The following is a 17,372-nucleotide window of genomic DNA, read 5'->3' on the forward strand; positions in this document are numbered from 1 at the left end:
CAAGCATCAGTAGAACTGAGAGTGATAAGGTGGTTATAAAACAGAAAAGCAATAGTTATAATAATTATTTATATTGTGATAGGCCCCCCAACCAATGTACTAAGCACTGTCCACACACACAAAGGAAGGAAGTCCTTGCCTTAAAGAGTTTACAGTTGAAGTAATATTATATTTATCTGATTTTATTAAAACATAGTTCTGATTGCTATGGTAGCAAAGTACACAGAATACAAAAAGATATAAATAAACTATCTTCAAATTATGGCTCTCAAACTGCTACTACCTTGGCATTTTAGCTTGTGCACCTGCAGATACTATTTAATATATGTTAGATGCCATAATTAAGGCTGAGTTGGCTATTCCTGACACTTGATGTAAATATTGTTTAAATTTTAGCACAGACTTTGTACAAAGCAAAATGATGGAACATCCATGGAAGATGCAACTGACAACGTATGTCATCTCATATGAATTAGAAATAGATTTTATATTGTGCTTATCAGAGAAATATCAAAACCCACATAAAAGTACAGCCTTTTACATAAAACCTTCAAAGGACAACTCTATAGTTAAAACTATTTTAACCTCCCCCCCATTTTTACTGCACCGTTTCACCCATTTTTTACCTACACTTAACAAAATCAAAAACCTAATTATAACAAATCAATGGGACAAAGACACAAGAGTAAGTTGAGTGGAGAGAGAATACAGTGCTTTGAAGCACCTCCTGCAGTTCCACTATACTATCTGGGACACAGTTCTGACCTTCAAGTAGAATAGTAAATTATCAGTAGTATTTTACACCCTACAAAATATGTAACAAAAAATGTAATAGAATGTCAGACAGCCAAACGGAGCAACATCATAGAAGGCGGATTCTACACATTTGCATGAAAACACTGTAAACCACTTTTTACATTTGTAGGAAGTCCAAAGGCTTGTCTGCTTCACGGATTTTTGCACAAATGTTGCAAGCTCTCTTTTTTCCACTAGTGCAGTGAATCTATACAAGAGGGTTGCGCTGGTGTAGTACACCAATGCAAAAATCTATAAGGTAGACATTTCATAGGCTGGGACAGTGCCTGAGCCTGACTGCTCTTGATGCTGCTCTCAGTTCTGCTGCTGCTTATACCATGAGATTAACGCCCCCATGCCAAACCTCCAAACAGAAAGTGAAGGTTAGGGTTGGAAAATCACTATCCAACACTCGGATCCATGCAGGGGGGTATCCTTGCACTCTTTTTTTTGGTTAAAGGTGACCTGCATTGGAAAAAGCAAATTGGGCCTGTGTACTTTGGTGCTTCTTTATGATGTACAGTATAAAGAAGGCCTGAACTTTTTTTTGTTTGTTGGTTGGTTGGTTGTTTAATTATAAAAGGGGTTTTTCCTGATATTTTTTTACCATTAGAATTTCAGTTCCTGTTTAGCCTGGCACGCTAGTTAAGTGATGTCATGATAAGAGCCAAGAGAATGAAAGCAATGGAGGAGGAAAGGGATTTTAGTCAGACTTCAAAACTCTTCCTTTTGTTAACAACTATTTAACTGCAATGCCTAATGAACATTTAGGAAAGTGAATGTATTTGTGAAAATTCATCTCCCTTCACCCACTTCCCCTTCAATGAGACCTCCAATAGATTCTCCAGGAAAAACAGGGAAGACAATAGTTCAGATTCCTATGTAAAGAACAAGAAAGAAAAAAAAGTCTTAAAAATGCAGGCCCTCTTTCTACACTTCAGAGAAACAAAGTTTTACAGATCACCTTTAACTAATCTCTCCCTAAGCTAATTTGAGGTTACTATACCTAAAGTTTGAAGTCGCTTTGGTGATGAGATCAACACATTAGCTTGTCTGTATTTAACTTTTTTCTTGTAAAGTCAAATCTTGGACATTTTAAAAAGTTTTCTGTGAAAATAAAATTTGAATTTGAAATTGTGGATCCACGGGCAGCCACTAGGGGGCAAAAACAAACTAAGTAACCATCATCTCCAGAACAACAAAGAAAACAGTGTAATCTAAAACAGTCTGCTGCTCTGGACAGTGTAGGTACCATTTTTTTGGTATGTTTTATCACCACTATTAAATGACAAAAAACACTGTCTTTTCTCTTAGTTCTCATTAGGGAGCTAGAGATGAAAAGGCTAATATGGGGGTAATTGGATTTCATCATGCATGAGTTTGTAACCCCAAGGAGTCGGTTTGTCTGTTGCAGCCAGTCACCATGATTCAGCGCACTTAGCACACATGGGAGTTGTTCGTTTACTCAGTCTCCATAGAGAGCACCATGGTTGTTACTAGTGCCAGCTTCAAAACCCAGTCACCTAAGCATAATCTCTTTTAGTATTTGTAATAGCAGCCACAAAAAAACACTGCAGATGACTATTAAAACATTTTATGTGGGCAAAGTTAAGGCAAAACATTAGATTTGCTTAAAAAGGGAAGAAAGCACTTAGTGTGAAAGTCTTCAGCACAAAATAAGCTTTTAATATAGATTTGTGTTTTAAAGTTCTGATCTTTTAGCAGTGCTGAATTAAAACACATTTTTCCCTTCTAATCAACTCACACATTTGCAACTGATTGTGTTAGTTCTTATTATGTATTCTTTGACTTATCTAGCAGGCATCACATTTACAGATAAGCACTTTTCTTAAATTTTACACAAGTATTTCCTTACAAGATGAAGTGTTGACTCAACAATCCATCAGTCTCACCCCTAAAGATAACTCACTCACTTATAAAAAAAAAAATGTAGTGATGGAAAAAATAATGCCTGACCAATAAAAGCCTGGCAGTGTGATGTTACGTTATGTAGAATGATTTGATATAAGACCATATATTACTAGTTAACATTTTAATTATAATAGCAGGATATGACTAATTACGTTTCCTATATTGGGGGACGGGGGTGGGAAATGGTTGACAGCATCCAGGACAGCAGCTGCTGAAAATGAAAAGTGTCAGGCCCAAATCCTTAAAGGTGTTTGGGTGCCTAACTCCCATTGATTTCAATGGGATTTAGGCATTTAAATACCAGTACCCAATGTGGCCCAATTCAGCAAGATACTTAAGCACAGGAGTATCTTAAAGTTAGGTACATGATGAAGGACCCAGTCCTGCCAAGACTTATGCATGTGCTCAATTTTACATACTGCAAGTAGTTCCATTCCAGTCTACTCACAGTGCATAAAGTTAAGCACGTGCATTACTCCTTGCAGACTGACAGGAGCCTATGTATCTTTCTGAATCAGGGCTTGAATACAGGAATTATACAACAGCATTAAAACATTTTATATTTCATGGCAGAAATTTTTACATTTACACAGGTGCACTTAATGTTACATATGCTGCACATAGACTGTGCACAGCTAGTTAAGTATGCTTTTATTCAAAGTGGTTAAGAGGCAATAGTCAGGCATTAGGTAGCTGCATTTTACACATTCCTGTCACCTCTGGCCAGATTTCCTTCCCCCTAAATGTTTGAGGCCTAAGTGATAAGCCTGATCTGCCTTACTTCAAGCATGGTAACTAGATTGATCTAATTTACACCCCACTTATACCCTACAGAGATGCTCTGGCTCTGCAGAATTTAAGAGCTCTGCAGCACCTAAGCATCAGCCTGCAGAGATTTGTAGCTCTGCAGAAATAGAGTGTCAGGCCTGTGGAGCTCTGCTCCTGAGTTCCTGATCTCCAAAGATGCTGAGCATTAGAGATACTTTTATAAAACTCCCTAGGAAAACAAATGCTTGAAACTTTATTAATACACTATTAATATGGCATCTGCCAGGGACAAACATGCAATCTTAACGATATAAACTAATATTCAGTCTTTCATTACCTTATCACATACAATTTTCAATATGCAAAAGTTAAGGTTCCCATAGCAATGTTAACTCAGTCATATTGCACATACATAATATTTTCTGTTCAAATGTGAAGCTTAATACATTTTGTAACAAGCTGCAATACATAAGACATAACACTAATATATGGATAACTTTAACTATAAAATTAAGTGCTGTTTATGCTGAAAGTTTAAATGTATGTCTTGTGGTCAGAGTTAAGGTTATTTTTGGAATGGGTAAAATGATTTTTTTCACATCAGTAACGTAGCTAATCAAATGTGTGAAATGTAAGATTAATATTTATACAATTTACCCTAACTAGTCATTTTCATCCTTTATATTCTCATTTCTATTGTGTAAAAATGGAATACCTACATATAATGAAGGAGCGAGCATCACTGAATATTTTCAGTCATTTTATACCAATGCCTATATAAAGAATATATTTTATGGCTCCTCAGTTCACATTAAAGATAAATAACTTGCATCCTTCTTAAATGTTCAAAGTTTAAATTACAATATTTTTGTTTCATAATTTGGATAAACATCATTATTCATTGTAGCAATCTTACCTGTAAGTTAACAAAGCTTTGTGGTGCCTACTTTTTTTTAAATAAAAGGAGCCCTGAAAACTAAAATAAAGATGTCATAAAAAGACATGTCAGCACATAAAGTTTTCAAGCATACTGGGCTCTTTGTAGTTTATGTAGACTATTTTATGCATCAGGCTTGTCGCTGTCTGTAGAGAAAACTTAATGCACCAAGCCTATAGTTTTTATTTTTTTACAGTGCAGGCTCTTAAGGTCTGTGATGAAGTAGCAGAGTTGGCTGTCATCGCAGAGCCCTTGAGCTGGGCAGGAGTCCTCCAATTCATGAGAAGACACTTCCTAAGAGAAAAAACAGCAGTGAGAACTGCGGACTTAAGCCAGGAAGTCTGTAGTTCAGGTGATCTCGGTGTTGGGAAGTCGTTCAGTAGGATCTTGTCACAAACCCTACTAGACTGCTGAAAGTTTGATGCCTCTAGATGTAAAGAGCACCTAACATGACGTGTTATGCACCTAAAGAATACACGAGAGGCCCAGTTTAGTAACCACATAACCAATGGTACCCCTTAGCCATGGGGTGGGTACCGTAGAAGGGCCTAACTTGCACCGATTTAGTGTTCACTGGACATGCAGGGTGCCAGGCATGTGCCAAGCAGGAGCAGAGGCTGAAAGAATAGCAACTGCCAGGGAGGGGCACGGGAAGGCAGCCGACTGCCCACTGCCCCACGCACCTCTCCCCTCCTCAGTTTAGCAGCACCTGCTATAAGCAGACTAAGCAGCTGGTGAGGGCCCTGAGCAGCTCCACGGGGGAGGGCTATTCGCTATTTGAGAGTGGGTGGATGGAGGGCAAATATTCCTGTGTAGGGCCCCCAGTGGGCTAGCGCCGCCTCCGAAGTTTAGCATGCTGCACCCGCGGGCCCGCTCAGGGACTGTCACCCCGCCGCAGCTCTGCCAGGCCCGGCTGCCGCAGCACTCAAGGCCGCCCAGGCAAGGAACCTGTGAGGCGCACGAACCCAGGGCCTGGCGAAAGAAGACTCAGCAGGCGAGCCGAGCCCGCGCCTGCGCTCATCTTCTCTAAGGCCCTCACTGACGCTACACCTTGCGCACGCGCCTAACCCTACAACCGTAACCTCATCACCATGGCTCTGGTTCAGACCCTTCTCCCATCGTGCCACGCGCAGCAGACAACGGCACCTCCCATCTTGCGTACGCACGCACGCCAACGATCCCCAGCGTACGGGATCACGTGACTCCTAGCAGCCGACTTCTCGCTCTCCCCTCCCCCACCCACCGAAAACTGGGCCTGCACTGACATTCTCGTCTACGGCAACTACCATGGGCTAGTCCCGACAGAAGAAGTCGGGCCTCTGGGCGGTTGGGGAGCTCCGTCGAGCGGTCCAGGAATTTCTTCCTTCGCCCTCAACCCACGGGCGCTAAAGGCACCGCGTCACGTGATGGGAGAGAACGCGGGGAGAAGAAGAGATGGCCACTCCTCTGATGGGAGGGGCAGTGAGAACAAGTCAGGTGGTGCAGAGCGCGCGCCCAGCCGCGACGCGACATACTGGTGTCCCGTGGATGTGGCGCGCGGCGTCCGGCGGGAGGAGGGGGGCCAAGCGCTGAGGTCACGTGTTGCGGCGCCGCCGCCGCCGGCCCTAGGCCCCTCCTCCATGAGGGGGGAGGCAGGGCGGGCAAACATGGCGGCGGTGAGTTAGAAAGCGTCGGACGGCGGAGCTGGCGGCGGATACTTCCAGGAGCGGCTGTGGAGGGATCGAGAGCGAGTGAGTCCTGCCCTGCCTTCTTGTCCGACACCGCGGGGGGGCTCCCCGGCCGCCTCAGGCGGTCCCTGCTCGACGGGGCCGCGACAGTCGCGGGGATCCCCCCCTCAGCTCCCGGTCTGGGCAGCCACGCACCAAGCGGGGCCAGGCATTGTCCCACGGCCTCCCCCACTCTGGCCCCAGACAGTGCGGGTAGGAGGTCCTTGGCGAGAGCTACGCGGGGTGGGGAGCAGCCGGTGCATGGGCATTGTCTGGAGGTGGGGACTCGGTGGGCAGGGGGATGTCGATCGCCCGTGCAGCCCCTTCCTCTAAGCGTGACCCCCAACCCGAGCAGCCGGCCCCGCAGTGACTGGCTCCCCCAGAGTGTCCCCTTGAGGCAGAGACCCTGCCCCCCCGCCCATACCCTTCTGAAGTCTTGTTGGGTGGAGGGCGCTAATAGCTCCGGCGTGGGGGGATGGGGGTTGGATAGGCGGTGTGGGGCCGGCTCGCACTGTTACACCTGCGGGGGTCACTGCCCTAGAAGAGAGCGAACTTTCCTGCCGTTTGTTCTGTACGGCGAAGTTTCAGCTCCTGGGTTTATTGAAATAGTCTTGTAGGATCCGGTGGATAACGGCAGAGAGAACTTGTGGCCCTTATAACGTGGCGGGGCGAGTCCCCCCTCCTCCCCCCGTTTTCTGGCTGGTTAAGCAAAATCGCCTCATTATCTAATATTTCTAACCACTGTCGTTTGTGTCTACTTAATCGCTTGGTTAATTGTTGCAAATAGAGACTCCCTAGCGACGGGAGAAGACTAGCTGGAAAAGAGGTTTGGCCTTTGGTGCTTCACTGGCTTTAAATATTGTATTTGTAGAACCTCCTACGATCTCTGTAAACTTAATGCTGTTGTTAAGGGAATTCTTAAGGTGTTGGAGGTCTGAAAACAAAAGTAGTTTATGGGACGCAATTACGCAGCCAATTCTAACCCAACCCGGAAGTTTATGTCCTGAACACGTGTTTGTGGGCAAGGTTAGGAGGCTGAGGGTCGCTGACCCTTTAGTGAGAGGAATCTGTTCGTTAACGTTTGTGTGAATAGCGAGCAAAGTGCTTAAGGGTCCCTGCGATCAACTGGGATCAGTGTTGGGATTGAATGCCACAAACAGTAACGATTAACGAATGAGCCTCAAGGTCCGGTTAACTCTGACAGCACACCACAAAGGTTGCTGGGGAGAGTAATCACTTAACAAGGAAATGCTCCTAAACTTTATTGAGAAGAGAGGCCTCGTCTTTTTCAGTCACTGTGAATTTTTTTAAAAAAAGATGATATCCCAACCTTTTTATTTGAGGGGGAGGTTATGTCTGTTTAAAAGTTCTCTCTGAATTAGATACATTCTTAGCAGGTCATGTATCCTGTTTAAAGAATGGGCTAATCGGTTGAAGTGTAAAGGGATACAGTTTAAAATTATGTGACAAATTTACAAATCTTACTTATTTTTCACTGTTTTTTTAGGCTACTCATTGCATTTTATGTTGCTTAATAAGTTTTGCTTAGTTTTCATTAACTAATACAGTGGGACAGTATTTAAAGTTTATAGATGTTTAGACTTCAACAATTTTCATTTACTTTTTTTAAAAATGAAACTATTAAAGTTTCACAACTTTTTTATTACGCCTAGATTTTTGGGGCTTGATCTGCCTGATGGAAATTGATGTATGTATACAATGGTGTATATTGTGTTATGATACTGTATTCGTATTGACAGGTTTCAGAGGTACACTACATGCTTACAAGGGCCATAACTTTACCTGAATCTAAAAATGACACTTCTGAAAAATGAAAATAGGATATATCTCCCCCACCTTCTTCCTTCCCACAATCTATCCCTTGTTGTCTAGAATAAGTTCTTTTCTCATCTGGTGCTAAAATGGTGTGAGAGATTGACATTAACTGTAGGTGCTTGAGGAGGGTTCCAGGGGCAGACAGATAATTGAAAAGAACTGTCTTGCGTAACTCAGTCTATACTAGTACTGTCTTCTGGACTGAAGTAGAGAGAGGTTGGTGACCCCCAATACTTTATTGGAGACACTCTCATTCTCCAGAATCTTACTTTTCAGGTTTTTTTTTTTTTTTTCCAAGTATCTAGCTCTTAGGGAATAATTGTTATTGAGAACTGTGAACTGACTCATTCATTTCAATGGAGGTGCTAACTTAAATTCCCAATTACTCTGAAACCTATGTTTAAATTGTAACAGCCGTGTTAGTCTGTATTCGCAAAAAGAAAAGGAGTACTTGTGGCACCTTAGAGACTAACCAATTTATTTGAGCATGAGCTTTCGTGAGCTACAGCTCACTTCATCGGAAGAAGTGAGCTGTAGCTCACGAAAGCTCATGCTCAAATAAATTGGTTAGTCTCTAAGGTGCCACAAGTACTCCTTTTCTTTTTAATTTAAACATAGTCATGATGATAACTGCATGTAAGGAAAGAAAGGAGAGGGATGAAAATCTGCACAGTCTGAGGCACTAATTTATTTTTGACTCAACAATTAATGTTGCTTGGGAGGGGGACACCAATTTTTTCCCCCATCCAGTGACACATCTGAGCTTCCCCTCCTCCATGGTTGGGGATTGTTTTTTTTTTTTCTGGAAAGGTGGCTCCTCCCTGTGCTGGAGGCTGTCTGCAGGCTTGAGCAGACATTGCTGTATTAACTAAACTTGGGTTGCTTTCAGGATTTTCTTTGCAGCTATGATGACTAGTAATTTTTTTTTTTTAATTGAAAACTTAAATTCTGATGTCATTGCACGACACTAAGAGCCAGAGTGCTAGGCATGTGCCTATTTTTCCTTTGCCTTATTCCAGACTTGCCTGGGGGTATGTGAACCCATTGCAGAGGAACCAAGCCTAAGGAATCCATCAGATCTTGTATGGTGATGTTTTGAATATCTGCACAGTCTAATATGTGTGGCATCTCATTTTGGTTTCTGAAGGAGGCAGAGCTTGTGAGACCAGTGTTTTTTCAGTTTGAGTTCTGTATGTCTTGTCGTCCTAGCAGAAGCCTTGCTAATAATCTCAAGTAAATTTTATTGTGATCTTATTTTTTGACAAGGCATTTCAGATCACTTGGGGTAATTTAAGAAATTATCTCAGGACAGATTACTATGCTGTGTATGGTAGCAATTGGAGGTGGAGAGGGAGAATGTTAATTGTTACAAATAGAGCCTCTCTAGTGATGGGAGAAGACTAGCTGGGAAAGATGTTTGGTCCTTGGTGCTTCACTGGCTTTAAATGTTGTTTTTGTAGGACCTCCTTTCATCTCCGTAAGCTTAATACTGTTGTTCAGGGAATTCTTAAGGTGTTGGAGGTCTGAAAACAAAAGTAGTTTATGGGACGCAATTACGCAGCCAATTCTAACCCAACCCGGAAGTTTATGTCCTGAACACGTGTTTGTGGGCAAGGTTAGGAGGCTGAGGGTCGCTGATCCTTTAGTGAGAGGAACCTGTTCATTAATGTTTGTGTGAATAGTGAGCAAAGTGCTCAAGGGTCCTTGCGACCAACTGGGATCAATGTTGGGATTGAATGCCACAAACAGTAACGATTAACGAATGAGCCTCAAGGTCCGGTTAACTCTGACAGCACACCACAAACAAAGGTTGCTAAGGAGAGTAATCACTTAGCAAGGAAATGCTCTTAAACTTTGTTGAGAAGAGAGGCAGCACCTTTTTCAGTCACTATGAATTTAAAAAAAAAAAAAAAAAAAGTATAAGATCCCAAGCTTTTTAGTTGAGGGGGACGTTACATCTGTTAAAAAGTTCTTTCTGAAATAGATACATTCTTAGAAGGTCATGGATCCTGTTAAAGAATGGGCTAAGCTAGTGGTTTTCAAACTGCGGGTCGTGACCCAGTACTGGGTCGCGGAATGTAAGGCGATGGGTCGCGGCAGCTCTGGTGAGCACCACCGACCAGGCTGTTAAAAGTCCTGTCGGTGGTGCTGCCCGGCTAAGGCAGGCTAGTCCCCACCTGTTCTGACACCGCGCTGCTAACTGGGAGCTGCCTGAGGTAAGCCTGCACCCCAATCCCCAGCCCTGAGGCCCCCCCCAACACCCAGAGCCCTCTCTTGCACCCTAAACCGCTCATCGCTGGCCCCACCCCAGAGCCAGCACCCCCGCACCCCAATCCTCTGCCCCAACCCTGAGCCCCTCCCACACCCTGAGCTCCTTATCCCCAGCTCTGTTGAGAAGCGGGCATCAACAATTTTCTTCAACTGGGTCGCCAGGAAAAAAAAGTTTGAAAACCACTGTGCTAATCAGTTGAAATGTAAAGGGATACAGTTTAAAAGTCTCTGACAAATTTACAAACCTGATTTATCTTTCACTGTTTTATTTAGGAAAAAGAAAAGGAGTACTTGTGGCACCTTAGAGACTAACCAATTTATTTGAGCATAAGCTTTCGTGAGCTACAGCTCACTTCATCGGATGCATACAGTATATACAGTATGCATCCGATGAAGTGAGCTGTAGCTCACGAAAGCTTATGCTCAAATAAATTGGTTAGTCTCTAAGGTGCCACAAGTACTCCTTTTCTTTTTGTGAATACAGACTAACACGGCTGTTACTCTGAAACCTGTTTTATTTAGGCTGCTCATTGCATTTTTATGTTGTGTGTGGTTTATTGCATTTTTTTTGCGGTGTATGGTAGCAACTGGAGGTGGAGAGGGAAAATGTTTGCATGGAAGCTACAGCAAGGATTTTAGTGTTAAAGGGTGAGCAAAGGCTGTTAGCACTCTTGACAATAAGATGTGTTACCTTGGGTTTTTAGCATTCCACATGGTGTGAGACATTAGGTTCACAGGGGCTATGCCATAGGCATCAATTCTTTAAATATTAGCCAGTGGCTTGGAGGGTTTGGTGGAAGCCATAGCAGATTGACTGACTGTGGCAATTGCAAACACACAGTTAAATGCAATTTATGAATAGAGAAGTTCTAAAAATGTCATGGTATATTTAATGTTATGTGACCTGTAGGGGGGCTTTTTTTAAAACGGAAAATCTTTCTGGGCTTGAAGTTACTACCACCCTTCTTTCCTTTTGGGGGAAGAAAGTAGGCTGGACATCTGTTTCTGAATATCTTAGATTTATGCTGCTGCTTTTGCACTTTCCACCAGGGCTAAAACAGGGAAGGTGCGAGACAAAGATTGGCAGGTTGGCACGGATACGTGCCGTAATAAAAACGGCATTGAGAATATTGGCAGTTGTGTTTTGTTCTTAAATCAGAAGCTTATTTTTGCGTGATTTGAGAAGAAATGGGTTTATGTAATACATAATGTTAATGAAACCCTCTTTTACCTTGAAAAAATAGCTTTGTAGTGGCATCATACAAAATGTGTTCTGAGCCATTTTTGTAGCATCTTTTTTGTTATGACAGTAACTTGGATTTTTCTTTGTGCTTTCTAGAAAAAGTGAGTTGTACCATTGCTGTCAAGGTATCTATTAGTTGTATAAAAATTTTTTGTTTTGTACTTCAGCTTTTTTTGTAACTCTTCTAACAGGTTGGGTCTTGTTGCTTAGTAGTATTGGGACAGTTTACAGACGACTTTAAAAAAAAATTCAACAATGAGAATTTTAGGGAACAGCTTGTAATATTGTCAGCTCTTTTTAAAGCAACTTTTGTGGGGATCTTGGGATACAAGAAATAGAGGCTTTTGATAAAGTAACTTTTGCTTATGCTAACTAAAAAGCCTTATACTTTGTAAAAAAATTATGGAGTTGTATTTTGACTTGATTAGCTTAGTTTTAGGTTTGACTACCTGAATGTAAGAATATAAACAATAAGGTATTAAGATGTAGCTTTTTTTCTGATGTACTTCTGTTGTGTTTTTGGATTCTAAATTAAAGCAAAACTGAGTAATTGAAACTTATATGTTGGGCTTAGTTATGTGGGTTAAGTTTCACAAAACATAAGATTAGCTATTATTTATTGAATGTTTTTAACTTCAGTGACAGTGTCAGGAGTTCAGTATTCTCCTAGTGTTTGCAACCAGAACACTATAGCTTTGTTCAGATTATTCAGAAACCAGATTACTGAAACTAACTAGTCCAGAGTCATCCAAATTGAATGCTGTGCAAGTAAACTGTTGCAGTTCTTTTACTTAATCTAAATTGTTAGCAATAGATATTTTTAAGGGAATTTAAAAGTGGAGGGACTTATATGAGGGAGAGTGGCAATTGGGATGTCTTCTGGAGATTATTGTGATCATACAGCTGGAGTGCTTAAATTATATAAGGGTGAGTATAAAACTAAACTTGATTATTCTAGGACAGGGGTTCTCAAACTGGGGGTCGCGAGCTGTCAACCTCCACCCTAAACCCCGCTTTGCCTCTGGCATTTATAATGGTGTTAAATGTATAAAAAAGTGTTTTTTTAATTTATAAGGGGGGTCTCACTCAGAGGCTTGCTATGTGAAAGGGGTCACCTGTAAAAAAGTTTGAGAGCCACTGTTGTAGGAACATATGAATTGCTATACTAGTTCCAACTAGTGGTCATCCTTTGTAGACCCTGCAGTAGGCAGGTATGAGATAACTTGCCCCCACGGAAAGCTTCTTCCTACCCCTTTTAGTTGTTGGCTTATACTCAAGCATGAGTATTTATCTCTTGCTTGTTAATATTTATAACCCAGGATATTCTTAATATATACGCTAAACTTTTAAGTGTCTTGCTTTGAGTTCCACAGACTAATTGTCCATTTTGTAGGAAAGTCTTTTTTCACCCCAGTTTTGGATTTGTCCCATCTCTGTTCTCTAAATCACCCCTTATTCCTATATTATGGGAGAAGATAGATTGAAAACTTCTGTTCACCCCATTCATTGTTTTTGCATACTTTTATCATGCCCCCTCTCTCTCAACTCCACTTTGATAGACAGTCCCAATCTTTTCAGTTGCCTTTCATGAGATTTTTCCCTGTGCTTAATCATTCTAGTCACCTGTCTCTAAGCTTACTTTATTTCCGCTATCTCCTGATAGAGATGGAGTGACCAAAACTAAACACGGTATTCCAGGTGGGGACATTCTGTTGATTTGTAGAATTCCATTATGATTTCCTCATTTAGTCTCTCCCCATTCACCTTTACACTGTTTGTTCTTTTGGCCACATTGAGCAAAAGTCTTCATTGAGCTAGTAACGGTGATATGCAGGTTTCTTTACTGGGTTCTAAGTAAACTGTCAATTCAGAAAAGTGTGTGCGTACTTCACATTGAAGGGAATAATCTGCATTACTTTGCATATGTCCACATAGAACTACTACTTCCACTATGAAGTTCTTTCTGAAGTTCCTGGAACTTCTCCAGTATTGACTAAACCATGTCTTCTGCAAATTTTGTTGCCTTGCTACTCCCACCCTTTTCCAGTTAATTTATAAATGTACCAATCACTGCCAGTTCCAGTCTGGAACTTTGTGGCATCCCACTGTTAACCTTTTCTCAGGGTGAAAATTAGTCATTTTTTCCTACTTTGATTTTTGCCTTAATCCAGTTTCTAAACTGACTACTTAGTTTTTTTTAGTAGCCTCTTTTGGGGGATGGTCAAAGGCCTTATGAAAGTTTAAATTGTCACCTTTTTCTTTTATTTGTTTATTGACTTATTCAGATAATTCTAAAAGACTAGTGAGATGATTTTTCTTTGAGGAAGCAGCAGTGCAACTAGATCTCCTCATCATGATGTCCTAGGTATCTTATATTTAATTCAACCAAGTACAGAAGTAAGGTCACTCTGAATGCCTTAAAAAAGAAAAAAGTACAATATTTGTTACCCTATAATACTTTGATATAGTATCTGGCTTTAATGGGATTATATGTTTTACTGACAGTTAAATCTGGATGCGTCCTCTTCGATTTGGGGCTCTCTCTGTCCTCACATCTTGGCCGTGTCTAAGTCTTGTCTGTTTTTTCTGCATAACAGCTCTAAGATGCAGCCTTTCTTATTCATCCCTACAATTAAAACTATCAAGTAAGCTCTCAGCTCACGTCTTGATTACTGACTGCAACATCCTTCTTTTTGGCCTTTACAATCCAATCCAGCGTCACCCCCTCTTCGAATTCCTCACTGGCTCCCCTTTCTCTATCGTATCAAACATAAGCTACTTGTATTCACTTCCAAGGCCCGTCAGTCAGTCCCCATCCTACCTATTATCTCATTTGCTGTTGAGCTGTCAGTGCCAGCTTCTGCTTGTCTACTTGTTATATTGTCAAACAAGCACATTCCTGTCTTCCCCCATGCTGCCCATTTGCTTGGGAAGTTTTCCCTGTAAAAATCTACAAAGCCATCTCATTATGCAACTCCAAAACCCCCCTAAAGCTCTCCTTTGCCGTGAGGCTACAAAAAAATTAACAGGCTGTTGGTGTGGTGAAATCACGGCCTGTCGTATTGACCAACATTTCCTCATTGTTTCCTTGTGCTCCCCCGTATGTGTCCATCTGTTGTCTCTTGTTTTATACTTAGATTATAAGGTCCTTGAGGTAAGGACCATCTTTTTGTTCTGTTTGTACAGCATCTAGCAGTGGGGTCCTTATCCTTGACTAGGGCTCCTAGACACTATGGTAATAGCTACTAACTTCATTCTTAAACTGATTTACTGAACTTACATTATCCGTTTGTTCCAGCATGTTTTTCTTTTGACACCTCAATCTTTGCCAGTACCTCTTGTATTACTAGAAGAGAGCAGGTATCTCCTCAACAATGGGCAGTCTAGAACTAGGGAGCACAAGAATTTTGGATCTTTGAGCTTTGTCTGTTACCTGTTCTGGCAATTGTCAGCAGTGTAGGTGCTGTTAACCAAGTGTTGAACATATCTTAGCTATGAGTGCAGACAAGGATAAACTGCTTAGCATTGTTTTGAAAACTTTGGATAAAACCATGTTTCTGAAACAATGCTGAATGTTTGTCCTTTTCTGTGCTTACAGCTAAACAGAGTTCATCTACACAGAGTGCAGACACCTGTAGTCAACAGTGAGTAAACTCTAGGAATTCAAGCAAGGCTATACAGAAAAGTGAGTAACTGTAATGTTTGAGCAAAAACTGAGTCCCTTTGTGGAATAAAAGGGGATATTTGTATTATGATTTGTAATAACTGGGCTTCCCCTCTCACCCAAAAACATGGAGTATTTGACTTCTTAATTTACTCCAGGTCAGTATTAAAACTTAATTTTAACAGCTATGCTATACATGAAAAGCCCATGGCCTACCTTTTGCTCTGAGTGTCCCAATGCTGACTTAATACATTAAATACAGCAGTTGACCATCTATCCTGCTCACTATGCAAAAAATCCTCTCAAATTCATTTATGGTACAAAAACTAAAAGATTATTAGTTTAATATAAAACGAGTATTTCTAGAACTACTTAATTTAACTGACTTTTCCTAAATTCTTGTCTCATTAAGCAGGTACAGAATTGTTATAGGCTGAACAAACCAATTATTTTTAACTACTAGCTAAGTACTTCTCCCTGCTTAGGCAATGTGCTTTAGGGGCTGTCCTTAAAGGGACACAACATAAATGGCACTTCCATCTCACCACTTTTGCCTACTAGTATTACTTGAAACTCCTACAATTACCAAGACAAAGGCTAGAAGAAAGCTTTTTAAACTTTGTTTACTTTATGCATTTGATAGCATCTTGTGAATAGTTAGGTTTTCATTGGATCCCCTGTTTATGTGGAACTTGTACGTAAGTGAGAAATATTTTATAATTTTGAAAAATTGAGCACAAAACCACAGGCATTGTCAAGAGACTCTGGGCACATTTAGACCCTGAAACTTGTTTTATGAAAGTGACTGACTAATTTGACTGTGCCCTTAGAAATCAGATAAAGAAATATAAAATGCTAAAGGTTTTGCAGAATAAACAATGATTACAATTGTAACTTGTGGTCTTATTTATTTTTGTTTTAGAGATGGTGGAGCCAGGACAAGATCTGTTGCTTGCTGCTTTGAGTGAGAGTGGAATCAGTCCAAATGATCTATTTGATATTGACCCTGCGGACATGGGCCTTGCAACCCCAGCACCAGCGCCAGCTGTTCAGCAGGTTAAAAATGAGAGCTTTTTAAAATTAGCCAATATTGCATAATATAGAATCACAGACTTTTTTTTGTTAACGGTTGTGAAAGAATGGAATTGTTGTATGTTTTCATTGCTGTGCTGGGCTTGTGTATGGAAAAAATTGAGATGGTCATCACCTGTCTTAAATATGTATTTTAGAAATCAAAATTATGTAAGTTATTGACTGAACTTGTATTAATATGAGTTATATATACTTTCTAGGGCCACAATGTCATGTATCCACACATAGAACTTCCATTGATATATCTTGGGTGGTTTTTCTCTCCTTTGAAGCAAGAGAGAGAATTGATTTAATCTCTAGGACAGCTTACACACCGCAAGAATGGAACACATTTTTGGACATAGACCGGAAAACAATAGTCTGTCAACAGAAATGAAATTGCAAAACTCGTTCAGTTTTTGCAGCCGTTAACTGGAAAGGCTTTATGCTTGAATCAATTTTGGGGGCAAAGTCAATGACTTGGTGTGCTACCATCTTGATTTCTAATGAAACCAGGATTATTAACAGGCAAAGTTGGTCATTAGTTTTAAAATGGGGGGGCGGAGATAGTAGTAAAGGTTTTCATTCTTTTTTTCCTACTAAAACTAGTACCTGATCGTGCTTGCTTTCTTTCTCTCTAGTCAGTGCCACTTAGTGCATTAGAACTAGGCTTGGAGACTGAGGCAACAGTTGCTGTTAAACAAGAACCAGAGACTGTATCTACTCCAGCACTATTAAATGTCAGGGTAAGAGCTGACATGTTTAGAGTTTTGTATGTGTAAAATAGTGAAGTGAAAAAGTGAGGAAGGCCTATAAATTGTTGGCTCTTAGCCATCCCTTCAGTATAGTTTGTAATACAGTTAAAAATTCTTTCCTGGCTTTTTCAATAACACTCACTTTTGAAGGGTTGGCGTGATGTGTAAGAGATGCCATGTCTTAGATCAAGCCAGATTTAAAGGGAAAAATTGTTTAAGGAAGAGCCCAGTTTCATTTCTTATGAGTACATTTAGAATAAGGATGCCATTAAACCTGATGCTTTTAGGTACCATATATTATCCTAAATTGGGAGACTGAGAATTCTGGATGTATTATGCGGAATATCAGTTAACATAGAAGTTATGAACAAGATAATCTTTATCTTTCTAAAGA

General features: G+C 40.9%; 1 protein-coding gene and 1 long non-coding RNA gene across 5 annotated transcripts in view; one reads left to right on the forward strand and one right to left on the reverse strand.

Moving 5' to 3' along the window:
• Positions 1 to 184: 184 nt before the first annotated feature.
• Positions 185 to 5,981, reverse strand: LOC141999570 (uncharacterized). Its single transcript, XR_012642027.1, has 3 exons — positions 5,719 to 5,981; positions 4,412 to 4,726; positions 185 to 1,673 (listed from the first exon to the last, which is right to left on the reverse strand). It is a non-coding gene; the product is annotated as an uncharacterized LOC141999570 (long non-coding RNA).
• Positions 5,865 to 17,372, forward strand: part of SBNO1 (strawberry notch homolog 1) — a 43,348-nt gene continuing 31,840 nt past the window's right edge. For 2 of the 4 annotated variants that reach the window (XM_074973135.1, XM_074973136.1), the window contains exons 1-3: positions 5,865 to 6,162; positions 16,075 to 16,208; positions 16,865 to 16,969. In XM_074973135.1, coding sequence (XP_074829236.1) covers positions 16,077 to 16,208; positions 16,865 to 16,969 — 237 coding nt within the window. In that variant the 5' untranslated portion in view covers positions 5,865 to 6,162; positions 16,075 to 16,076. The remainder of the gene's footprint in view (positions 6,163 to 16,074; positions 16,209 to 16,864; positions 16,970 to 17,372) is intronic. The other 2 variants (XM_074973138.1, XM_074973137.1) reach the window with 2 other exon arrangements.

The sequence above is a fragment of the Natator depressus genome, chromosome 15 (genome assembly GCF_965152275.1).
Source record: "Natator depressus isolate rNatDep1 chromosome 15, rNatDep2.hap1, whole genome shotgun sequence".
Classification (NCBI taxonomy): Eukaryota; Metazoa; Chordata; order Testudines; family Cheloniidae; genus Natator; species Natator depressus.